The sequence below is a fragment of the Scomber japonicus genome, chromosome 23 (genome assembly GCF_027409825.1).
Source record: "Scomber japonicus isolate fScoJap1 chromosome 23, fScoJap1.pri, whole genome shotgun sequence".
Lineage (NCBI taxonomy): Eukaryota > Metazoa > Chordata > Actinopteri > Scombriformes > Scombridae > Scomber > Scomber japonicus.
Window position 1 is genome coordinate 13,963,365 of NC_070600.1, and position 24,882 is coordinate 13,988,246.

The 24,882-nt window shown below is 38.6% G+C and overlaps 3 protein-coding genes across 3 annotated transcripts; all 3 read right to left on the minus strand.

Moving 5' to 3' along the window:
* Positions 1-639: 639 nt before the first annotated feature.
* mrpl42 (mitochondrial ribosomal protein L42) lies at positions 640-3,259 on the minus strand. The gene is made up of 5 exons (XM_053344090.1): positions 3,159-3,259; positions 1,654-1,717; positions 1,458-1,542; positions 1,136-1,299; positions 640-751 (listed from the first exon to the last, which is right to left on the minus strand). Exons 1-5 carry the CDS (start codon positions 3,235-3,237, stop codon positions 706-708), a joined length of 438 nt encoding a protein of 145 aa, XP_053200065.1. The 5' UTR covers positions 3,238-3,259; the 3' UTR covers positions 640-705.
* A 1,275-nt stretch (positions 3,260-4,534) lies between these two features.
* On the minus strand, positions 4,535-10,190 carry pwp1 (PWP1 homolog, endonuclein). Its single transcript, XM_053344079.1, has 15 exons — positions 10,022-10,190; positions 8,961-9,019; positions 8,699-8,868; positions 8,516-8,601; positions 8,184-8,280; positions 7,894-8,004; positions 7,635-7,771; positions 7,106-7,176; positions 6,902-6,998; positions 6,740-6,801; positions 6,546-6,657; positions 6,008-6,098; positions 5,688-5,809; positions 5,422-5,527; positions 4,535-5,195 (listed from the first exon to the last, which is right to left on the minus strand). The coding sequence occupies exons 1-15, from the start codon at positions 10,085-10,087 to the stop codon at positions 5,098-5,100; spliced, it is 1,485 nt and encodes a 494-aa protein (XP_053200054.1). The 5' UTR covers positions 10,088-10,190; the 3' UTR covers positions 4,535-5,097.
* Positions 10,191-13,256: 3,066 nt separating this feature from the next.
* Positions 13,257-20,913, minus strand: smo (smoothened, frizzled class receptor). The gene is made up of 12 exons (XM_053344092.1): positions 20,580-20,913; positions 19,044-19,243; positions 18,528-18,737; positions 18,226-18,398; positions 17,730-17,949; positions 17,511-17,634; positions 17,266-17,358; positions 16,740-16,848; positions 16,157-16,342; positions 15,334-15,482; positions 14,446-14,580; positions 13,257-14,279 (listed from the first exon to the last, which is right to left on the minus strand). The coding sequence occupies exons 1-12, from the start codon at positions 20,887-20,889 to the stop codon at positions 13,657-13,659; spliced, it is 2,532 nt and encodes an 843-aa protein (XP_053200067.1). The 5' UTR covers positions 20,890-20,913; the 3' UTR covers positions 13,257-13,656.
* Between the last annotated feature and the right edge of the window lie 3,969 nt (positions 20,914-24,882).

Consider the following 24,882-nt stretch of genomic DNA (forward strand, 5'->3'; position numbering starts at 1 on the left):
AGAAAACCAACAGGTATATGATTTCTATTGAGAAAATTAACTACAGTCCAAATATGGGAGAATAAAATGTAAAATGTATGTGCTGCTAACAAAGCTTCAAAATTACCATATGAATATTTAATCTTTAATTTGGAATAGAATTTCTTTTTTGTATGTTTTGTGGTGGGAGATCAGCTAGAAACATTATAGGGGGGGGGGGGTCTAAAAATATTTTTTGTCAGTGTTTGCATGTCAATCAAATTGTTTCTAACCCTTTTGTTTGTCCAGTTGTGGTGTGCAGGATCACACAAGTCTCCAGTTTTTCCTGCAGGCACAGAAACATCTATTTTTTCTCAGATCAGCAAATTTTGCCATCAATAAATCCTAAAATGCCCCACGGACCATTTTAAAGAGACTGTCTAATTCATCCAGTTAAAGTGCCAGAGTGGTCTTTAAACACAGTCATTACAACAAATCACTATATGATGTTTTGCAGGCAAATCTACTGGTACTCTTCAGGTATCATTTCTTTTGTTTTTACTTTTGCTGGAGAAATAATAACAGGCCCTCAAATCTAGTCTATAAAATGTAAGTGTGATGTCAAACTTATAAAGTTGTCCCATCATAGCAGCACCCACTTAAAAAGTCATGACAGACAAGTAAATATTTAACAGTTTATTATACAGAATTGTGGCAATTTGCAGTTTTCTAACATTGAACTTTGAACTATCTGTCCTTTGGTGGATCCTTCTTTCTGCGTCTCATGTGGTACCTGTAAACAGTGAAGAAGAGGGAAATACATTTTGAGCAGTAAGTACACACAGATTTATGTTGAGCTAAAATACTCTTGCCAAAGAAATAAAGACTAGACAGGAGCCACTGACATATATCATTATCAAAGTTGACAGCTGATCTCATGCTAGCAGGCCAGTGCTGGTCATTTGATCATTTGATTTGATCACAAATAAATCTAAAAATCACATTTACATGTGAAAAGAAGAGTAAAACAGATGCTGTATTCTCATTTCTGACCATCAACACATCACCATAAAGCTTCCACATTATAACTTACATCAAATGAACTCTGGGTACTTTACTAAGTGGCAACTTAGACACACTTGAGCAATTCATTTTCATGTACTTTTTGTGTACTTACTGTCCTACTGGATACCAGCGGTGTTTGGTGGTGAAAAACATCTTGCTCAGCTCCTCTATAGTGGGCCCCTGTTTGCCCTTCAGAACCTCCTTGCTGAGATGGGCCTTTATAACCTGGTCATGGGTCTCAACCGGGGTGGTCACAGGGTCCGGACGTTCTAAAGGCTGCAAACATTTACTGTCATGAGCACAGTATCCACTGACACATGTATCCAGAAATAGATTTATTTCTTTTGTGGAAAAAGTAATGTAATCCATGAGATGTACACTCATCATCAGACAGCTGGCACACTGACAATAATGAGACTAGAGCACTCTCCTACCTGGGTGAGCTCATAGGGAATGTCGACACTGGGATGGTAGCACACTATGGTTTTCCCATCTGTAGTCGCACCGATGTCCACATTACTAAACACAAGAGATTTGAGTGTTATTGTCCTGCTTACAGAGACCCCTTTTATGACAACATGCTACTTGAAATTCACTTTAAATCTGTATGCAATCAACCTGCTAACATACCAGTTATGGCCATCAAGTGAAGGACCACTGATGTTGGACTTCTGTCGAAGTGGCACCAAACATGCTGCAACAGAAAAAACAAACAGGTGAGACAAACACATATCTTACAGTTAACATAATAAAAGAAAATCTTATTAGATATTACACATCAAATCATGGGTCACTTAAGCAGTTTGTGTTGGAATTAGACTCTGGACATGAGGCAAACTGTTTCACACAAACTTCATATTGTGCCACAAGTCAGTTTTTTGTACTGTGAATGCACTCAACACTAGAGACGACCTGACTGTGGTAAGTATGGTATGTTTTGCTGCTCTCTTTTGAGCCATGTTGTTCTACATAATTCAACTCTTGTCACACAGAATTGTTTTGTTCTTATCTACTGCAGCTTCAACGGGTACGCAGGCAATTTGTGTAAGTGCAAACTCCTGCCCATCCGCTGCATCAGCCGTGACAAGAGCTTACCAGGTACATGTATCATGTTGTAGTGGAATCTGAGGAGCTGGAGACAGAAACGCATTTTAGGTGGCAACTTAACCAATGCTTTGTCCCCTGGCAAAGCCTCTACTGGCTTGTGATCTGCCTCCAGTGTGAAAGTCAAAACAGTAAAATAAAAGCTCAGTCTCTCACAGGCCCCAGAGGCGGTTTTTTGTTCAGTGTCAGATAAGCTTCTTGGTAAGTGTAAAACAGCACTCCTCCGATGATTATTGTCCTGCAGCTGAGTAAGCCTAAATGAAGATGAATTAGTTGAATATTAAGTTTAAGCATCAGCATGCCATCCACATCAGCTCTACTAGAAAGATTGCTGATTGATTGGAGGCGGCATGTTCGGTATGGCCCAGATATTATATTACTGGCCATCAAATATCATCATCTCAAGTTGGAAAGGTCACACTTCAGTGTCAATCATTTACCATTTTTTTTTTATTTTAAGAAAAAAAAGGTCCAAATTCACCAAATCCAGTTTTTGGAATGGATATATCCTGGTTTATTTTGTCTTCTATGACAATAAACTGAAAGTGATAAATAAACAAACTGATCTTTGAGTTGTGGACAAAAAAAATGACATTTGTGGTCGTGCAGTGATGTTTCACCCAATTTTCTAACTAATGTATTAATCAAGAAAATAACTGACATTAATATTTAGTGAAAATGATCTTTTACTTGTAATTTTCCATTTGCTTCAGCCCTACTTAGGATGGCTACTTCAATGCCCTCCAAGAGAGTCTCATGTTGAAGTAATAGCATGTAAGCTTTCTGCTGCTGGTGGTACTTTGGTGGAAACTATTTAACCACTCAGACTCCTCTGCAGATGGCAAAATATACCACCCATTACCTCATTTCTCTCAGGGTGACAGTCAATGTTTGTGTATCTAACGTCAAGGTTAGCCGCTGTTAGCTTCATTCACACCGTCGCCGCATTAAAATGGTTATTAATGGCAAAATGACACATACTGAAATGTCCCTTCACAAATATCTTGTTAAATAGTGTTAACATAACTTACTTTGTGCATGTCGTAGTTGGAAGCCGTGAGGAATTCGCGTTAAGAGACTGTGTAGTTTGCAAAGATGACCCGACGCCATGCTCGGTTATTTTCCTGTGTGCGTCTCTATAATGATTCCGGCTTTGTACGCGGACTCACTCCTGTTTAGTTCCACCCCAGCAGCCTCACTTTTACATCAGCTGCCATTGGCCACCATGATATTATTTTATAACAACCGATGAACAAATTATTAGTGATGGGTGATGAGTACATTTACCCAAATATCTGCATAATTTTGAGGTATTTCTACTTTACTACTTCTGCAATTCAGAACTTTTTACTCCTTTTATAATCTATTTAGTTACTTTTCAGGTTACAATATTTTAGTTCAATTATCTTGTTAAATTACCCTCAATAAAAATCCAGAAACTATTAATAAGCAACATTTTTCATTACAGAATTTCAACGGTCTCCTACTTTACTGTAAAGTCTATTTTCAGTGTATGAGTCATTTATGTATAAAAAGAAGGCTTCAAGTTTCCACATCACACATTTATAAGAATTGGCTTCTAAACTATCTGTCAGACCACACATCATGCTTGTAGGTCCACCTCTTAAAATTGGATTTTTCAGTGAGCAAAGAGAAACTTTCCACTTTCAGCAGATGAATGTGAAAACAGCCGTCTAGTGTCAAACTCTGTACATGTATCTCTGCACAGTGAAACTCAAACTGCAGGAACAAGAAACATTTCACATAAAATCACTATGTAGTTGTTTTTCTTGTCATGTATCAGATGTTTATGAGTTGTCAGTCCTAAACAAATAAAACCTAAAGAGACAACTGCAATATTTCACAATATTTCTCTAACCCCATACAAATGTATTACTACTACTACTACTACTAATCTCACAGTCACACAGGTCTATCTTGTGACTCTTATTAAGTCCTAATGATAAAGTAACAATAAAATGCTGCTCATGCACTGACTCAACAGTTTTAATAATGTACTTAATTAAATGTATTTGATATAGTCACTGCCTGATCTTCTACAAAAACAAGTTATTTTACTTTATTTACTTTTAGTAAAAAATGACCTTAATTAAAACACAGAAATTATACTTCACAGGGCTGGATATACATGTATCTAAGTGGATACACATTAAATTTAATATCAGTGGACATTAAGACAGGGTTTAACAGTTTAGATTGTCATAATGTTTATGAATGTGACAAAAATGTGCAGATTGCAAAATAATGTTGGGCTGCTGGAATTAAATTAAAGCATACTGGAGTATCTGCAGTTTATCAAATAGACTTCATATTTGATAAGTCTCAGATTTATCATGTCTCTTCTGACAATGCTGTTTCAGAATTAAAGGACAAACCAAGATTTACACCTCATATAAACTGAATTTATTTATTGGATATAGAGCATTTTAAATAGCCCGTTTGTACAGAGGCTTCTTAATATTTCAGCTTAATGTTCATACCAGGGTAACAGGTATACAATATCAATGCATGTTTTCCATGTGAAAATAGTCTTAATAGCAAACTACATTTGGAATTGTACGAAGAAAAGCAAACTGAAAGGGATGTTGATTATGACAAATTCAAACCACTGCCTTCACAGAGAAACAATTCCTATAATATTCACTGATATGAATATTTCATATTTGCTTATTTTCTTTACTTTTATCAGTATTTCTTTGAGCATGCAATGCAACTGTTGGTATTTGTGGTCAGAAAAGGTCTAAACAAACTTCAAAGTCTTTCAGGTGCTTTCGGTCCAGTTTGCACTTTGGCCACTCAGTCAAGTCTTTCAGGAGTGTAGCTTCATTCACTCCACTCCTTTTGCTTCTCTATGAGGAACAGGAACACGGCATAAAGCGGAGTAGCTTGATGTGTTTCTGGGGAAGCTCAGTTTTTTGTTTACAGGCTGTTGTTAGACCCAGAGTGTCACTAGGACACTTCCATATCGGCGGCTGTGGCTGCCGTGCCGGATGCCTGTGATCCTGCGTTAACCACCAAGCGCTCTCGACCACCGAACACCTCAGCCACTACAGGAAAATAATCACAATAACAAGCATTATTTAATTAACAATTATTATGAGTAAAGGTCAATCACTGAATATTGCCTGATAAATATACAAGAAATACATATGGCAGCTTAAAATCAACAAGCAAAAGAAAGAAATGTTTAAACGTTTAATCTGATCTCAATGGCCAGCATAAAGTATGTGATGTGAAGCAAGAAAGAAATAAGAAATACAGTATCAGCTGTACCTGCTGCAACATCACTCATATCCCAAACTCGCAAGCCGTCCCTCTGTCCTCCAAAGGCATAAGTGAGGGGCTGATCAGGGCAACATGAAGCGCAGAACAGCACACCCTGTTCACAGGTGACAAACATTGTTACAACACCTTTAACTAGCTATCCCACTGCTATATGCAGGACTTACACTTAAAACAAAACAACCCAAAACTACACTGACTTCAGTGATGGTGGTGAAAGAATGTGAGGTCTATGTATTGTAAATGCGAATTATTACCATTTTCATGTCCCTTGAATGCACCAGATTTGGTTTGTTCCCCAAAATGTCCCAGATCTTAACGTGTTTGTCAGCTGATGAAGTGACCAGGCATCCTTTAATCTGGCTGCTCAGATCCAAACCTGCAGAAATAGAAGATTAGATGTGATTTTTTTGTTGAACCGTTCATAATTGTAACTTTAGTTCCACTATTAAATAAACCTATAACATACACACACACACACACACACACACACACACACACACACACACACACACACACACACACACACACACACACACACACACACACACACACACACACACACTCTTCTACTTACCTGACACTTCTTGATCATGTGCCCTCAGTGTGAACACAGGTTTATCAGAGCGTGCGTCCAGACAATAGACAAAGCCATCCTCTGTGCTGGCCTGAAACACAACCAACCACACACTAAAGTTAATGATGGAGGTTGTGTAACAAATAACAGAAGATAATGAATAAGCATGCTCTGTGGCAGCTTTTCTAAGCAGCACTGATGAAAAGAAAAGTTAATTTACTACTGACAAAACTGCAGGTGTCACTTTGAGAGAAATATGCTTGTTCACTTGTCTGGGCCAAGGATCTTTGCATATGAATTAGTATCACACATTTGAGTGATGCTGGTAATTTACTGGCCCTGTCTCTAATTTGTGTTTAGGAAAAAGCAGCTCTTTAAAAAAATACTTTAGTCCCAGTGTAATTTCAACCAAATCAACCGCGGAGATGAGATTTTATAATATTCACAGTTTGCACATGTTAGACAAGCCTTCAATATTTACACAGATATGAGCATTTTTTTGTATCTTATCGAGTCTGACAGTAAAGTTAGAACCTACCAGGAAGTTGCAGGGTGAAAAGTGATTCCAGACTAGACGCTCCACTTGACCACTAAACCTCCAGGTCCGGTAATTGTCATCTGGACTACGACAGTCATAGAGAACAGCTGTCCTACAGAGGGAAAAAAAATATGAGTCTGAAACCAGTTGTGAATGAAAATGAAATATATTATTTAATGCCAGATGACACTTACTTGTCATACGATCCTGAAATCAGAGTCTGTGGCTCAAAGGGGTGAAAAGCCAACGTCTGAACCTGGAGGATGAAAGATTTCCAGAAGCTGAAGCTGCAAATTCTGGGACCTTGATACTAAATAGACGCAATAATACTCAGCATTGTTTATCTTATTAAATACCTTATCGGTGTGTCGGCGCAGAGTTGTGGCTGGTTTGCCTTGAGACAGATCCCACAAAATAACTGTTTCATCTGCTGATGCGCTGGCCAACACATTCCTAAGTGTGATAAGATTTGTCTCAATTTATGTGCACGAGTGAGCTCAACATATACACATTTTAGATCTAAACACATCAGTGAATGATCAGATATCTCAAATACTGACCTAACAAGTTTGTTCCAGGATAAATCCAACACTGCATCTGTGTGTCCCTCGACAGGCTCTGCTGCTGCCCCCTGAGATCATCAAAAACAAACAGGAATGTGTTGGTAACATGACAAAAGAAATAATGCAGCAGGGAGGGACAAGGTGTTTACTTACACTGGTATTGAATTTATACATCTTTTTATATGTATATAAGAAGTCTACAAAACTGGAGAGGGATGAAACACATTACAAAATAGTGTCAATCACTGTAACCACATGAGGTCCTTGAGCATACAGTCATAAATGTGAACAAAAATATTAAGTTGATGGGTTCAATAGTATACAAGATTAGCTGTGGAAAGACACACAGACACACATGAACAAACACAATCTAGATAAAAAAAACATATATGAAATAATTCCTGATAAAATCATTATCATCATTATAACTTGTTAAAAAAAGTCAAATACTCAATTAAGACTTGATTTACAAAAATACTACATAGTTACTGGTTGAATTACAGTTTCTACATATAAAAGCTTGTACCTTCTTGCTTTTCTTTTTCTTCTTAGAGGCCTTTTTGCTCCCCAGGGTGAAGGCTGGCTCTAAGCAGTCCACCACATCCAGATCCCACACGTCTATCTGTGGAGTCATGTTGCCCACAGCCGCGTAGTTAACTACACCTAGAGGACATAGAGAAGATTCAAGTCAATAGATAGAAACAATTTTGTACTTTTTTGGCTTAAGATTGAATACAATTCTAAGATTGAGGCCTAGTTTGGAAAGGAAGAGAATATTTTCCTACCTGCTCCATCTCCAGGGTTTGGGTCAAAGTTCAGCCACTCTATACACAGCGGGTAAGCTGGCAGCAGAATATCATGATGAACATACATAGAGTCCTCCTCGGAGTTATAAACTGTAAAAGAAATTAATACATTTTTGATTATATGTATTTCAGGAATCTCCAACATAAAAAATATTATTATTATTCTTGTTAAAATTATTTGTTGGATTTTATGTTTTTTAAAGGGCAATTTTCCTGTCTCTTCAAAATATTCACTGCCACCTCATCATGTTACATATGAAGATATTTACTGTAGATCTCCAGATTGCAGCAGTCCTTCTCTGCCCTGCCTGCGAGGATGAGATTGTCGCCGGGCTTGATTTGGAAGTCTTCTCGCTCATACTGGTCCTAGAAAGACGAACCAAGACAGGTGAGCGATTCGGCTTTGGCAAGATAAAAGGAGTATTGAAATTAGCATTAAAATTCACAGTATAGACTCTGAATTTCATTTATTTTTGTAAGAATTTCTCCTTGTTCAATTGTCAGAGAGGAGGGAGTTTTCGGGTGCTGTTCCACTATCCAACCAGCACTTTCCTTGAGTGTGCTGGTTCATTAAATCTGTATTATCATGAAGGGTACTCACTGTATCTTTGAGAGTAATGTAAGGATCCTCCTCATTGGAGCTGAACACTGTGAGCCCAGCCAGACTGTCCCCAAGATTAGCAGTCACTGGATTGGAAAGACAAACCAGGTTGAACAAGTCTGCACACAAGTAACTAACTAAAACACAATTATGTGAAAATAATTTGTTTCTACGCTCCCTCACCATCTTCCTCTTCATCATATTTATCCAGGCCGTACTCTGCTAGCTCGTCCTCTTCCTCCTTCTCTTCTTCGTTCTTATTCTCTGGAGCTCCAGCGACATCCGGTGCAACGTCGTTAACATCCGTAGCTATACCTTCATCGTCGTCTTCTTCCTCCTCGGCTGCTTGTTCCCTGAATTCACAGTGTATATTTAAATTAAACATGACATCATGCTGACTCAGCTCTCACTGACATGAAATGTGTATTTTGTTCCAACAACGTACCCCAGCTCCTGTTTTGTTTCAGTAATGATGCGTTGTAGCTCCTCTTGGGTCAACTCAACCTGAAGTGGAATAATGACATTAATGGAGAGAAACACTGTGCATTATCTGTCACTTAGTTTAAGAAATCCTGGAAAGGCTTGGAAAACGACTTCTTTACATCCTTGTGGACGCATCAAGAAAAAGACTTTAAGAATGTTTCTAAGAGATTTTGACATAAATCTCATCAAACTCAGAAAACAGGGAAGCCCGGAAATATGTATAGTATTTATCTAAACATGGGAATGTAACTCAGTGACATTTCTTAATAGATTAAATCTTGGCTGCTTTAAAACACTCCTGAAGTCTCTTTTTTTGTTTTCTTTTACTTCTACTGATTATCTTATTTGCTTGTCATTTCTATACATTACCGTTGATGTAGTATTTTCAACAACACAACAACAACATCAATAATAATAATAAATATGAAGAAGAATAGAAAAATCTGTCATCTTTTAAAGCATTTTAGCACAATAAAAAACGTAATTATAAATCAGGAGTGAAATGAGTAGAGTTTGACTTAATCGGCTAATCGATTAGACAGTTAGAAACAATATAGACAACAATTAAGATAATCAATGCAAAACTTCGCTACCCAATTTGATTATTTGATACTTTCGTTTGGCATTATATAAAAATAAAGGGTGAAGAATTGTTATGGGGGACATTTTGATGCCATTCTTCTGATATTAGACTAAAACATGAATTGCTCAATCAATATTAAAAATAATGAGTTGCAGCCCTAGATTTTGGTCCTACACAAATTTTTTGAAAGCTTTTTACAAATGAAGCTGGTAAACTTCAAGAGGTTGACTTATATTACCCAAATATTCATATTCAAACCACAATAACATACAGACAAGTATAATACTGCCAGGGAATTAAGTTATAACATTACACAAAATAATACTCGGTAAAAGGAAGCTCTTTACGTTAAATAAAAATAAAATAATATAATATAATCTGTTTTGTTGGCACATTAGCAGCTGCGCAGCTAACTTTAGGTTGCTAAGCACCATACTTACTTTGTCAGGGGTTTCCTTAGCAACGCCTCGCTTCACCCAGCCGACACAAGTAATCTGGGAGCTCATTTTGCAATAAAAATAGGTTTAAAACTCAATTATTACTATTTTATTACTATTATTACAATATATCGGACTGGATCGACTCAGGCGTGTACAGTGCAGGGGTACATGTGAGGAAAACTAAACACTCTGTCGCATCTATATTACGTCAGAGAAGCGTCAAAAAATCTGCCTGATCAAAAATGTGGCAGAGAGAGACGTGACACCAGAGCCATAGAGAGCCATCTATCTATTGCTTTGCGTGACACTAAAGCAGTGGGGAAGGTAGTATGAAGATCCTGACCTTCACTTGAGTTAAAGTACTAACACAACAATGTAAAATACTCATATTACAAGTAATAGTCTTGCATGAAAAGAGTATTTACGTAACAGCAGCAAAAATGTACTTTTAAAAGTATTTTAGTGAAAGCGATGTGCCTCAAAGCGCATAGGGGCTCTACCATCAGCCAACAGACTGTACAACACTAAAGCTCCTAGTACCTCCCACTCCCACCAAAAAAGACTGATGCTGTATGTAAATCCCAGAACATGCACACATGTATATCTCAGGAACTGCAGCATGTTTTTATTTATTGCAGTTATCTCACATACATTGTTTACTGTATTTTATTTTGTTTTATTTTATTTTATCACTTTCACCCTTGCTGTGTCAATTTGAATTTCTAAGGGGATCAATAAAAATACATCTTATCTTATCTTATCTTGGTGGTCTGGTCCCTCTGCCTGATATAGCCTATTATTACATCAATAATAATATTACACCATTAGATCATTAATACTCAAGCATCAGTGTTACTATTAAAGGTGCAGGAGGTGAAGGTACTTTTAATACAGTTAGCTACTTCAGTCCAGTGTTTATCAACCTAGGGGTCGGGCCCCTCCAAAGGGTCACTAAATAAATCTGAGAATAAAGTTATGTTAGCAAAAGGTGTTTTAGGACTTTTTCTGTAGTTTTTTATTTTTGGTGAAATACTGGATCATTTGAACATTTATTGAAATGAAATCATGTGAGAAGTTTAGAGGGAGGAGAAAAAAATCACTATTTGGTGGAGCTGTTAACAACTCATAGAGATCTGAAATGTGATCACAACTACACACTGCCAATACCCAAAAAGTTTAGAAACCATTATCTCACATTTATCTTTGGCAGTTTTAAAACCTTGTTATATTATATATTGTGTAAAATCTTCATCTAAAAAGTAACTAAAGGTGTTCTTTCCCAAGCTCTCACAGTTGATGGTGATCTTCGTCACCACGTTCTTCTAGCCAATCAAACTGTTAACACAGCTTTTTTTATTTTAAAGGTGTGACAGACAAGAGGCCAGAATTGACATGCAATGACATTAAAAAGCAGCAGTTGATGTCCTTTTCATGAGAAGCACTTCGAGCATGTCATTTCTTTTGTTGTAAAGCACTCTGAGTGGCATTTCTTTTTTGAAGTGTGTGAATTGTTGTGAGACTTCGTAAAAATAAAGTGATGGGAAAATAAGTGCACATGTCTGACAATATGGCAACACAGTCAAAAAGTGTAGGATTACGTTTATTTACATATAAAAACAAAAAAAGTACAGCTGCACAATAACTGACAGTAAATGTCTTTTTTTTACACAGTTGGGAGACTACACGGATAAAGCAACACACAAAGACCTGCTGTTACATGTTTTGACAGAATACAAAAACAGAGTTTATCATTTTTAAGGACATGAAAAGTAATAGTCAATAATTTCCAAAGAATTCTTCATTTAATTTCTTGTTAACCGCCTTATTGGGTGGATATCGGATTATTCCTTATGCCAAACTTGCTATATTTTTGAATTCAGAGCAGTTTGATATAGCCAGTTCAGCTACTGATAACATAAATAATTCACTCTCATGGATGTCTCACATGAATAACTGGACTTAGATTAGGCAAACTAGTTTGCAGTGGCTAAAAAGCAATCTATCACAGTCTACTTTAGCATCATTTATCCATAGTAAGAGAGAAATGACATACAGGGGGAATTTTTGGTTACAGCACAAGTACAGTGACAGCTTTTAATAGCACAGTTGACTCTTCCCTTTTTATTTATCATCTCAGCAGAGTAATCAAGTGATTTGATATATAAATCTGTACAAATAATACCCTTAATGAGAAATCTATGAACAACCTATATACAGTACACACAATTAGAAAGACAGAAATTGGGGTGAAAAGGGTAAAACTTTTAAGGCCACTGTAGTGTATGATATATAATACAAAAGATTTTCACCTGGACACACCTGGAGAACAGAAAAAACACATGAAGCCCAGTTTAGACAAATATGAACAACAGAATAAAACAAATGTAGAAATACTGCTGTAAAAAATAACCTTTTACTACACAAGGAGAACTCATTGAGAGAAGGTGGCCACTCTATTCAAATCTGTCTAAAAGTAGGATGGTGTTTGTTTTTCTTCAGGTAAAATAATACCAGAGGTAACAGTGTAATAAAATAAAAAGTATGTATTACAGTTGGACATTTTTAATAATGCTAGCTATTCAACAAAATGATGTCACTATTTCTTTGCTAATGACCAAATGAGGGAAAGTAAGGACAAAGTAATAATTTGGGTTATTCAGTTTTAATTAGAAATAACTGGTCACAGTGTGTTTTGTCTATGTACTTTTACCATTTTCTTTTTGTATGTCTAGACCTCAGTTTAAGTCTCATTGTATTTGAAAAATACAATACAATTTAAAAAAAAACCCTCTGGAAATCCTACCAGACCAGTTTGAGACACCTGTTGTAACATTAGTATTAACAGAGCAACAGCGATAATGGTTAATACATAAATACAAGTAATTATTGGCTAAATAGTGGTGGGAAGACAGCAATGGAGCCTTAAAGACATTAAAATATAATACAAAACAAGACCTGGGACAAACAGTTTTTTGCATATTGCCCGTAGCTTTTTTTGTTTTTTAACCTGTGTGGTTCACCATGAGTCATGTTTTAATGCACTGGGACAGTTCAAATAATTATGACACAAGTGTTCAAACAAAGATTCAACTGACTTAAAAACATCAACAGTATAGTACCTAAACCTCAGAATGGAGTGTCCTTGCTGGTAATCCCCCAAATGAATAGACGACTGGGCCAACTGGCAATAATGACAATATTTTTGACTGACAACTTGACTTGTCTGACACCAACATGACTAATTCTGTCACAAGCAGGGCTGGGCTGATAGGAATCAGAATAAAGATATCTGTATTGTTTCAAGCCATGTACAGTTTAGCTGCCTCATTTGTCTTGTCATCATGGAGTTGCCAATGAAATTGTATTGGACACAAATAACGTATAAAAATACTTTTCATACATTTTCATTAACTTATTCACAACATATTTTTCTCTTTATCCCTTCCCTTTTTCTGAAAAAAACGAAAACCCAAAGAAAAAGAAAACTAAAACACTGACTAGCTTAGTTCCATCTTCACCTCCAGGAACTGGGAATTAGGCACACTTTAGTAAGAATCTGAAAGTATCCAGCACTTTTTCTCGCTTACTGTCTGTGTACCACAAAGCAACCGCCAGAATACAATGGAGCTCTGCTCTTAGAAGTCAGAGTCAGCATCCATGAGTTCTGCCTCCATTAGATTAGTCCGGGAGTGGATGGGTCCGTAGCCGGCCCTCCGGCCTGCTGGTACCCGAGCCACGTGGGCCAACCTCTCTGACAACCCATCAGTGAGATTCATCTCCCTGGGGTAACGGGAGGATATGCTGGGCTGGCATGTGTAGGCTGGGGGAGGGCAGCGTGGGCCAAGGCCCAGATCCTCTGGGCGGTCGTTGAAGGTCAGTGGGTTGGAGTGCAAGCTGCGGTCATAGCGATTCCGACTACTCTGGTAGGGCGGGTAGGGACACCTCTCCTCACAGGACAGAGGATGTGAGGGTTGAAAGTCTGGGTAAGACCCTGGCAGGACTTCTTCCTCCAGCTTTTGTTGTTGCCTCTGCTGTTCCCGCAGATTGGCGACCAGGCTGGGATGGCAGGGTAGCTTGGGCAGGCGGGGCACTGAACTGCGGCCAAACTCACGCTGGTGATAAGGCTGGTGGTCCACTACGTCCTCCACCGGACGGACTTCCTTCTTTCTCTTCTTCTTCTTCTTTTTCCTTTTCATCATTTCTGGTGAAATCTCAGCCTCCACCATCCATAGCCTGTTCCTCTCCTCTGGGGGTGGCACTGTGAAGAAAACCACAGGAAATAAACTGAAAATCAACAATCCTCTGGTAGAGAGAAGAGGAAAAAAAGGTAAAGAGGGGTAAAGGGAATTAAGGAACACAGGATTTGAAATGCTCTGCATATGTAATGCAGTAAGTATAATAATGTCAGAGTCACGGCCTCTCACCTGGAGTACCAGTAGGAGTAACAGAGATGTCCTGAGGCAGGATAGCACCTCGTCTGGCCACCATCTTAGTCACATGTTGTGCCCAAGCTGATGACATGTCGTTGGACGGCTCATTTATCTCAAAATTGATTCCAGCTATGAATGAGAAAAGACAAACCACACACTATCCATTTAGGGACAAGTAAGGATAGCTTTACATCGAAGGCTCCCCTGTGGTGCCTCAATAGCTCTGAACTGCTCCAAGCTAAATAAGCATGGCAGCCACAGCAGCCTCACAGCTTACATGAGCAGAATAATGTGTCACATAGTGCTTAGCTACAGACATAACAGTTGTCTCTGACCACGTAAGCCTCTTTACCACAAAAAAAGCCAATGGAAAATCTGTTCAGCTCAAATTTGAACAAAGTGGTTGAAAAAAGGAGTAAATCCTTACATCAACACAAATGGTGCCATTTTTAAAAATATATTACTGAAGACAACTAAGCTCAGTTAACCCCTATTACAACACTAGTTCCAGTCCATATTGCTCTGGGTTAGGACAGAAATCTCAGAGATGGATATATCAGAACCGGAGTAAATAAAACCAGAAGTACTGATCCTGAGGAAGGGGCAGGGGGGTAACAGATAAAACCTCTACAATAATCACATTACTGTAACATGACTATGAATGACTATGAATAATCCAATTGTAGTCTTTGCAGTTTCAATTATTTACCACAAGGTGGAAGTGTGATACACAAGCCAAAGCAGTGAATACTCTTGGACCTTGAAAAAATATAGAGTAACCTTCTCTGTAATCATTCTAATTTATCCTAAAGCTACATATATGACATTCTAAAGCCGTCAAAAGGTGATTTTTTTTCTTAATGGCTCAACTGAATTACTCACCCACTGGTCCGTCATGAGACACGGTGTGCATACTGAATGACAGCTCCTTCTCTGGGTCCTTGTGGAGCTCCTTCCTCATCGCAAACGCCTTGGCAATCATCTTGCTCTTCTTGATCCTCTTGGGTTCATTGTCACTACGGCCAATAATCCTAACACAAGCACATGAGGACAGTTAATGTTTAATGAGAGATTCTGAAAATAATAGCAGTACATAAGACATTTTCTCTGAAAACACACACACACTGGAATTTTTAGGTTGAAATTTGTTCCTGATTCCTCATGCTATAATAAAAGTACTGCATGTTTTACATCATTCTGGGTAAGACAGTCTTAATCCTAAACTAAAAACAATCATTCCAAGCAGCTGAATTACATGTTTTTTTCAAAACTGGAACAAAACAAATTCCTATGACTCTAAATCCAAGTCACAGTGAGCCCTTGTGAGGATTAACAGTGCAAACATAACTGCACTGGAGACGCCCTGCAGGATTTTGACAAAGTTTATGCTTCAACACTGTCAAATGATCAAGTGAAAATCCCCAATTATTTCAGAGATGTTTGGCAGGGAAACACTGCTTAGTTTATGCATGTCTGAGTCATAAAAATTAGACCTACAGTGTCATCAAATATTCAAAACCATATATGGATGTGGATAGATAGCCATGATGTGAACACAGGCAATGAGAAGAGATTATTTTAGTGCACAGAAATATAAAATAAAATCTTCAGCACTTCATTTTCTGACACTTCTTGGTGAAATTTCTAAATGAAAAGTACAGCCACAGTCGAAAGAGAGGTCCAACTTCATTTCATGTTTGCTTACTTGCACCAGGTGCGTTTCCAGATGAGGATGGTGGCTTTGGTCCAGACCCACGTGCTCATGGCAATTCCCGTCCCAAACATGGAGAACAAGTTGATTTTCTCCACCATTAGACTGGGCCGGTTCTTAATGGTGCATTCTGGGATTGGCTTGTTGGTCTGAGAGGCGATTGTCACATTTGCTTCACACCTGTTGAAAATATCAAACATCTATGTCATGACCATGCCATGTGTGCCTCCCTCCACCTTCTTGCTAGATGACTGAGGTACATTCAAATGCTTGATCTGGTAAATAAGACAGCCTTTTACTTGTTGGGCCAGGAGAGAGTGGTTTACATTTTTGAGGCTAAATTAATTCCAGTCCAGCCAGTGTCAACATTGTGGGGAAATAGGGCTGCATTCACGGCTGTAAGCTGAGCGGTTGAGCAGCGGTTTGGAGACTCAACAGCATCAGATTGTGGATTTCTGTGTATGCTTCAACGCAAAGCTGACACTCTCACACAGGCAGGTGTAAAGTTTTGTTACTACACAGTGGGAGACCAAGGGATTTCAGAAACCTAACGAAGGAAGACGAGGATAAAACTTACAGCACATATTCTCTGAAGCTCCTCTCCCATTCAGCCTGGTTGAAGAAGTCGTAGAAGTGGCAGCCGAAGGTGATGAAAACAAAGCCGAAAGCGAGGAATCCAAATATCCCTGACAAGGAGGAAGAAGACAAAAGAATTAGATATTAGATACCGCACACTTCACTCCCAATTCCCATCATACACAAAGGAAAATATAACTAAGGAGGATATAGAGAAAAAATTTGGATGGTAAAGTGGAATAGTGAGTCAAATCCAGCTTATTTTCCTTTGACTCATTTCTAAGACATAGCCTGGGGATATTAGAGAATGATGATGGTCCAAGCTCATCCTGCGCAGAAGACATTATAAACAGGAATTTCCCATGGGCTGGCACATCAAAACTGTTTACATTGTGTGTCCAGTGTTCCCAATGACATGCTGATACAGACTCAAAATAATGGAGGGAAAGGGTTTTTTTACGCTCATTTTTTTCCCAGGTCATCAGTGTGTTGTGAAATTGTAATGGACAACAGATGACAGAACGTACCGAGTCTAAGCATTGTCTCATTGATTTTGCTGGCCGCTTTCTCACTCAACAGTCCTGGGTGGTTACTCTTGATGGAAAACAGTGTCATCACCCCTGAAATGAGAAATGAACTGAATTTGAGAAACACTTCAAAGCCAGAACAGATTTGGATATAAGAGTCACAATTGCTTTTCAAAGGAGGTAACTGTGATGTTTGACTTGAGTGTCAAACATGAAAATGTGTTACTGATCTTTAAGCTACTCACCCCGAATGAGAAAGTAGCCACCAACAACAAGCACCACTCCGATAGGTGCCAGCACAAACCCAGCACGGTATCTGTAGTTTTTGTAGCCAACAAAACAGATCCCACTAACTGAGTCTCCATCCACCTGTGGAGCACCACACAACACAGACACAACACATTAGGAAATGATTAGTGTTATAACATTACAGAAGAAAAAGTCCCAAATGGCTCCTTACACACCTCAGCGATAGCCAGGATGGCCACAGTGAGGACGAAGGGAATGGACCAGGTGACCATGTGGAAGTAGGAGGTCCGACCAGACAGCGGCTGTTGGGTGGTGCCCAGAGCTTTGAAGGATGTGTGCCAGGCATAGGTGAGCATGACGAACCAAATCACGCCTGACATCAGGGAGTAGTAAACGATAATGAAGATGGTGACACATGACAGCGTTTCTGATGACCTGTGGACAAGGACGCAACAGCACAAGGGACTTTTCAGGGTTTTTTTTATGCCTTGTCTGGTTTATTTTTGTCTAAAGGCAAATAAAGAAAAATGTGAGGTATAGTATTTGCTGACAGATATGACAAAAAGGAGGATTACAATGTTAAACTGCTAAATAAACCACTTAGCACTTCACTGAATTTAACTGCTTTAACAAAACTTATTTGAGCAGTATGGAGATATGACTGTAATATAATCTAAAGTCATGATTGATAGGTTGAGAAAGGTCACTTACGACGGCTCCCCAAGTCGCATGGTGTTGTCACTCTTGCACACAATCTCTTTGCGCGCTCCATCCAGAAACTGAGCCAGCCAGCCAATGCTGCCGACGAAGAAACAGGCGTTGATGTAGAAGAGAATGACAGCTGGATATCGGTTGGAGTTCTTCCAGTCAGCAAGAAATGTGGCCTGAAAAGAGAGAAATGGTCCAAGTCAGATAAGGGAGTTGAAAAGAGAAATATCTAAGGGATATTGGGAAATTCATCTGTCCCAAAAAAGTGTAAAGACAGAATCATGGGTGCAGTCATTGAGACTCACCAGGGTGAAGAAGGTGCAGAGGAGGGTGATGGTTCCAAAGTAAGCGATGTAAGCGTGCATGTCATTGTGCTCCTCCACAGTGAACAGAGGGTTGTCACACTGGATGCCACAGCCCTCCACATCCTTGTACCAACTCGACTGAATGTCCGTCTTCACCAGGGGGGCTTCGCACTGCCCTGACATGTTGAACTTCAGCTTCTGCACCTCATTCTGCACATGATGGGAGGATGCAAGGGAAAAACATGAGCTTGTAATCAAACGTTACAACAACTCTGCAACTTCATGAACTTCATATGTTAATTCATAAGTTCATTGTCTGTTGAACAATGAATGAATGAATGAATGAATGAATGAATGAATGAATGAATGAATGAATAGTTTTTCAGCACTACCAGAATGCATTCACCCTGCTAAAAAGTCCAGGGTTCCTGGAGTCCTGACCTCCAGACATTTCCCCAAAGGGACCAAGTAAATACCACAAGACATTAGATAAAAATAAAGCATGCTGTTGCGCACCGGGCAGCCCACGGGGAATTTGTCACATGTGAGGAAGTTGGGCCAGCCTCTTTCCTGGTCCACGATGCTGCATGGCCGACGTGTAGCCAGACACAGACTCTGGCTGGGCAGCTCAACTCGACCGTTTTCACATTTTGGCATGTAGACGGCACAGAGCAGAGGCTGAATGACCGACCAGCAGCGAGGAGCATTCCGCAAACCTAAAAAGTAACATTACATCTTTAAATTTAAAAAAGCAACAACTGAAACCAATCTTGAGATACCAGACATAATGCAAGATTGACAGCACATGTGATGGCAGTGTATCAAGTATACAGACTTGATAATGAATATGACTGATAATAATCAATTTGACAATATAGTTTTTTGAATGTGACATTAACAAATGGTCTTTACTGATGATGAAAAACACAGAAGACAGGATAGAATGTCTCTATTTAGGCTGCAAGTAATGATTATTTTCACTGTCAAGCGATCTGATCTATTGTCCCTATTAATCAATGAATAGTTTAGTCTGTAGAGAGGTGACTTCATCCAGTGTCTTGTTTTGTCTTGCCAAATGTCCAAAAAATAATCAATTACCTCAGTTGCTGCTGTGTCAATTCCTCATCTATTAATAGAGTGATTGTTTCAGCTCCAATTAAAGTGAATTCTGTGTGTGAACTTCCAGTGGTGACACACCAGGACATTTTGTATGAGTGCAGAGGAACAATGTTTCCATCAACAGGCAGCAGTTTGGTAGAAAGAGGCAGGTTTAGATCAGACAAAAAAACATGATTTAAAATCCTGCTAACAACAGGAATAGTAACGCATGACTACTATTTCTCTCCTACAAGCATGTGCAGGATGATGATCATATAGTCCTCTCCCTCCTCCATATCCAACAGTTTGGAAGACCTTGACACCTGAGAGCCAACGACCTGCATCTGACACTTCATTAGTGGCTGCTTATGAATGTGAAACGCCTCTTGCAGGATATCTAAAAACCTTTTATTAGTGAGATTCACCCATTGTTTGCTGGTTAACACCTATGGGTGATTCCTTTTGTTGCCTTTAATGGCTTTTAACCCTTCATTTCCTGATACTCTCTTCCTATTTCTACCCCCTGATTACTTCTCATCAGTCCCATTGTCATACCAATAAATACTGTTATTACATTAAAAACAATTAATACAATTAAAACAGTCTGGTTCAGTTATTAAAATAAATCCCTTATTTATGCATTGATTTAATATTTGATAATAGATACAATTGGAAGCTCAAATTATTAAATTAAATACCTACACACAGCCTATATGTATATACAAAAAAAAGTTACAGTACTTAATATCATTCCCTCAATTAGATAGCCATGATAACACCTATAATAAACACTCTTATAGCAATTCACATTATTGATTGGTGACCTTAATGCATTTACTGTAACAACTGAGATTTATTTGTCTCTGTTCTTTTCTTATTGGATTAACTCAACCTATAGGCAATAAAATATGAAAGATCATCTTTTAGTTTTTTCTTGGACCTATTAATTCTTACCAGACCACATGGTCAACTTCTCAAAAGCCTCTTCTTGGGTGCTGGAGTCCTCCGCCAGGACCAGAGATGTGTGCGTATACGGTAAAGGCGACCCCAGACATGTGTTGTATTTAAGTGCCTCACAAGTTGTCGTTTTCTTGCAGTTGTCCTCAAATATGGTCCCGTTTGGAGACAACACTGCCTCACAGCCGGAGAGCCAGGCAGCCCAGACGCAAAGCATCCCGTAAAATCCAACAATGGGGCTCCAACTCGGGGAAGACATCTTGGGAGAAAGATTCAACCGTGCAAAAATAAGATGACTTTCTACCATAGCACTTCTTCAATGATCCTGTTTCCCGATCAGCGCAAAGAGGAAGTTTTCTTCATCAGATTCCAAATAAGTTTCCAAACGCGGCATGGTGAAGAAAAGCTGCGGGGCGCTTCAAAGTTTTCTCGCAGTCCTCCCAAACTTTTTTATTCTGCACTTCTCGTCCGATCCTAGCTGGATCCTCCTGAATTCCTTCATTATCCAAACTCCAAACAGTCCCCCCAAAAACTGTCTTCAAATCGAGAAAAAAAGCATCATCAGCGTAAAACCATATTAAGTATTGATTAGAGGCGTTTAGGCTTGGTATGAAAAAGACATCAGGCCGAGAAGGTTACGGATTTGCCCTCCCCCCACTTCCAAAAATCTTACCATGAAAAAGTCTGGATCTCTGTAATAGGATCTCTAGCTCAGATGCACCACCCACTTCTCTATGCGCCCCCCTTTCTTTTCTTTCAGAAAAATAAATAAGATGATAATTATCCTGTGTTTCTGTAATTCTTCTCCCGGTGAAGTTTCTGATGAGTGGTTTCTGAGGTTTTGTTGTGTTTCTCAGTTGCAGCTCTGTGTCTGGTTGATATTTGTCTCTGGTATGCACATGGTGGGGGAGAGCCAGAGCAACAAAACCTCCCCTCCCATCCCCCCTCTGCAAGTGGAAGAATGTGCCTTATGGCAAGCCCTTCTCAAAGTTTCTCATCTCAAAGACCCCCAAAACAACATAGACCCTCGCATGATAGGTTTGCTTAGTTTGTTTGGAGTCATGACACAAATGGAGTCTTACAGAGCTTGTCTTCAGTGACATCTTCAAGGGAGTGAGGTGTAATTGTTTCTCATTTTTATGAAACTTTGATGAAACTAAATAAGACCCAGTTGGTGCTTCAGCCCTAAAACAATATGAAGGGGCTATAAAGACCATGGTATTCTTTAAGAATAAGGTACATTCAAAATTGTGTCAATTAACAGATTTCAGCAGTTTAAGTTCCCCTATTTAGTATTTATTGGCAGTATACAAATATACATATATAAACATTATAGACATTTTAAATGTGCAGATTTGTTGGGAATTATAACTTGTCCTATATGAAACATATTATTAATAATTGTCATTGATCATTTGTTTTGTACACCAGTTGGGTGCCACAGACAGAGTTAAAGTTGTATATCTGCTATCTGAGTTTTAGTGTGTTAAAGACCATTTATCACTTAACTGTGAATAGGACTTCATGTCTTACCCCACCTTTGAATAAGGATTCATATGTAACAACATCACAAGAAAGGTAAGAAAACAGATATACAATTGTATTAAATTATATACATAGTAAATAAAAAAATAAAAATAAAAAAAGCAACAGCCTATACATAAACTGTGCAACTATTTGTACACAAGAAATTCAGAAATGCAGTGGTGCAACTCCAGCAGCCATGATGTGTGTATTAATATAAAGAAAGCTACAAGAATGAATGAAAATCATATATAATAAGAATAATAAATGTAATATTAAAGAATACTGTGATATAGCTATATACTGTACAGATATTATGCATGCGGCCTGCTCTCTGATGCTCTTAGTAGGTATATAGGGGAGCGTAGACACAGTTCACTCCCACTGCTTTTTAGACTAGATGGTACCAGCCTGTAAGGGATTACGTAAGACATTATGGTGTGAAAACATGTTATGCATAAAAGATAGAGAGATAGTATTCACAGAGTTTACTGGGAAACATGCATTCATAAATACTCTTTGTTTACAGCATATTGATGGCAGTTTGTCTCAAGATGATAGTAATGTGTTTGTGGGTGTTTGGGTTATTGTGTGGAGGAGGGAGCAGAGGGACACAGTTAATAACTTTAATAACTACTTTAAATCAGTTTCCTTTGGGACATCCATAATGGACTGCTCTTCCTTTCCCCTGGTTAAGGTGGCTTCAGGAATCTCCTTTACAATAAACAGGCTGCTAAACATACAATATTAACATAACCAAATGTAAACACAGTTACATAACGTTGCACATATTCAGTAAGACTTATTTTCATTTTCTTCAATATGCCAGTAAAAACAGTTATGTGACAGGTCAAATCTCCACCATGGTGCTGCTATTATGGCATTAATTGGACAGTGCACTTGTGGTATTTGCATGGCTGTAGATGCTTTGTTCCTCCTGTGCTGTTCCGAGAGTAAAACTGGGTTAACTCTGCTCCCTCCTCTTTGTGTGTGTGTCTGTCTGGGCCTCCTTAAAACCCACAGCAACATGGCCGCCCTGAGTGAGTCAGAGGCAAAAAAACCAGGACCACACACAGAGCGCAGGAGCCTTGGCCAACCCTCTCTCTCTCTCTCCCTCTATCTCACACACACACATACACCAAAACACATTCACTATTACAAGAGACAGCTATAGAGCCATAAACTGAGGTTACAACTGTCACAACTTTTCATTGTACTCAGTTGCTTCTACTAAATTATATCATGACACACCATCCCTGACGTTCTTTCAGATTGGTGGTACAGTCACTGTGAGGGCAGATCCCACAGCTTTAAACTAACACAGAAATGCCATGTTTAGATTGAGGACCTGCGTCAAAGGCTGTTAAACATGCACAACTGTTTCTGCTCCCAAAGATTGCAAGCATCGGGTTTCAGGCTGGGAATGTCTTACAACTCAGGTTTTCATTTGCCAGGTAGAGAAATGGGGTGGAGATGAGAGGTTGTGTTGGTTTATGCTCCTTCGTGGGTACATTGGACTTTTGGCAGTAGCTTCGCCTAGGTTAAAGACTGAAAAGGTCCCTGATTAAATAACAGCTTTAGAATTAAATTATTATATTCAGTACTGAAATTTAAAGCTGCTGATGTATTTCACGTGGACAGGTTTCAGTACTAGACATTTAAAAACATTTTGCTCCTAAATCCATAGAAAAAATGTTAAATTCAGATAGACTTTCCTCTGCTGTCAGATTAAATAAATCTCTGATGTGAGGCAGTTTTTGGTGAGGTGACAAGACAAGGCTACATCACTTTGAGATGTTCACACGGCTGTTTTGTTAAGTAGGAAAGTAGAGTCCTCATTATTTTTGTAGAAATATTGTTGAAAATTACTACACAAGAAAAAACAAGTCAGCATAAGGTGAGAACAGGATTCAAATGATGCATACAGAATGGATGATATATCAGCCGCAAAGTATGTACAGGGTATTAATGGTGTACATGGTGTACATGGTCTGTGTTGTTTGGCAAAAGTTTATTTGCAATGGCAACGTGTTGAGACATGCACTCCACAAAATCCAGCAGTTGTGTAGCCATGCAGGCTGTCAACTGGCTAAAACATGAGGAGGAAATGACATCATGTGCAGTGTGAGGTCCAGACCAGACAACATGGTCATGTTCTAGAGAGAAAGACCTATTAATATAAACATTATCTTTGCAGTTCTCACCAAAAACAAAAAAATTGTAACAAGGGTACAAGACATTTTAGACGTAAATATCTATTTTTACACTTGAGTCTGTAAAATTATAGCAAAGGTCATACCAAGTGGCACATGTGCATAGTTAACTTTGTGTCAAGTTGGCATACTTACACTGATATTGTAACTATGAAGTGAAAACATATAATATCATACAGTAGACATGGCTAAAGCATGAATATGAAAGATCTATAATATATTCCAGAGAGTATCAAATGTCAAATCAATCTCAGAAATGTTTACAGCCATAAAGTAAGAAAATATAATTCCCTTTTTAGATAACATTGCAGTATAATGGATGTCTTTGAGAAAAAAACATATACATACTTTACTGATTTCAGAATCATATATGATAATATGATCCTGTCCATGGGACCTTAAGCACCAAATGACCATTCCCCAATCCGCTTTGGTATTACTAAATACTGTAAAAAATGTAGTAAATGCAAGCTCTGTCTATGTCCAGAAGGTGGCGACAGAGTCCTATTTCCCCACTTGTTTCCATCTTCCACTTTTTACCAAGTTTTTTAAAGCATGTTACT

What these genes read in the sequence shown, in the direction of transcription:
- smo (XM_053344092.1), bottom strand. Translation starts at nt 20,889, where the DNA reads ATGGTAGAAAGTCATCTTATTTTTGCACGGTTGAATCTTTCTCCCAAG. An exon ending in GAAGTTGACCATGTGGTCTG is followed by an intron (nt 19,244 to 20,579) that starts GTAAGAATTAAT and finishes GTTACTTTTTAG; the next exon opens with GTTTGCGGAATGCTCCTCGC. An exon ending in GTCTCATGACGGACCAGTGG is followed by an intron (nt 14,581 to 15,333) that starts GTGAGTAATTCA and finishes TCTCATTCATAG; the next exon opens with CTGGAATCAATTTTGAGATA.
- pwp1 (XM_053344079.1), bottom strand. Translation starts at nt 10,087, where the DNA reads ATGAGCTCCCAGATTACTTGTGTCGGCTGGGTGAAGCGAGGCGTTGCT. An exon ending in TTTCACCCTGCAACTTCCTG is followed by an intron (nt 6,099 to 6,545) that starts GTAGGTTCTAAC and finishes GTTGTGTTTCAG; the next exon opens with GCCAGCACAGAGGATGGCTT. An exon ending in TATGAGTGATGTTGCAGCAG is followed by an intron (nt 5,196 to 5,421) that starts GTACAGCTGATA and finishes ATTTTCCTGTAG; the next exon opens with TGGCTGAGGTGTTCGGTGGT.
- mrpl42 (XM_053344090.1), bottom strand. Translation starts at nt 3,237, where the DNA reads ATGGCGTCGGGTCATCTTTGCAAACTACACAGTCTCTTAACGCGAATT. An exon ending in TTCCCTATGAGCTCACCCAG is followed by an intron (nt 1,300 to 1,457) that starts GTAGGAGAGTGC and finishes AAATGTTTGCAG; the next exon opens with CCTTTAGAACGTCCGGACCC. An exon ending in CGCTGGTATCCAGTAGGACA is followed by an intron (nt 752 to 1,135) that starts GTAAGTACACAA and finishes CACTGTTTACAG; the next exon opens with GTACCACATGAGACGCAGAA.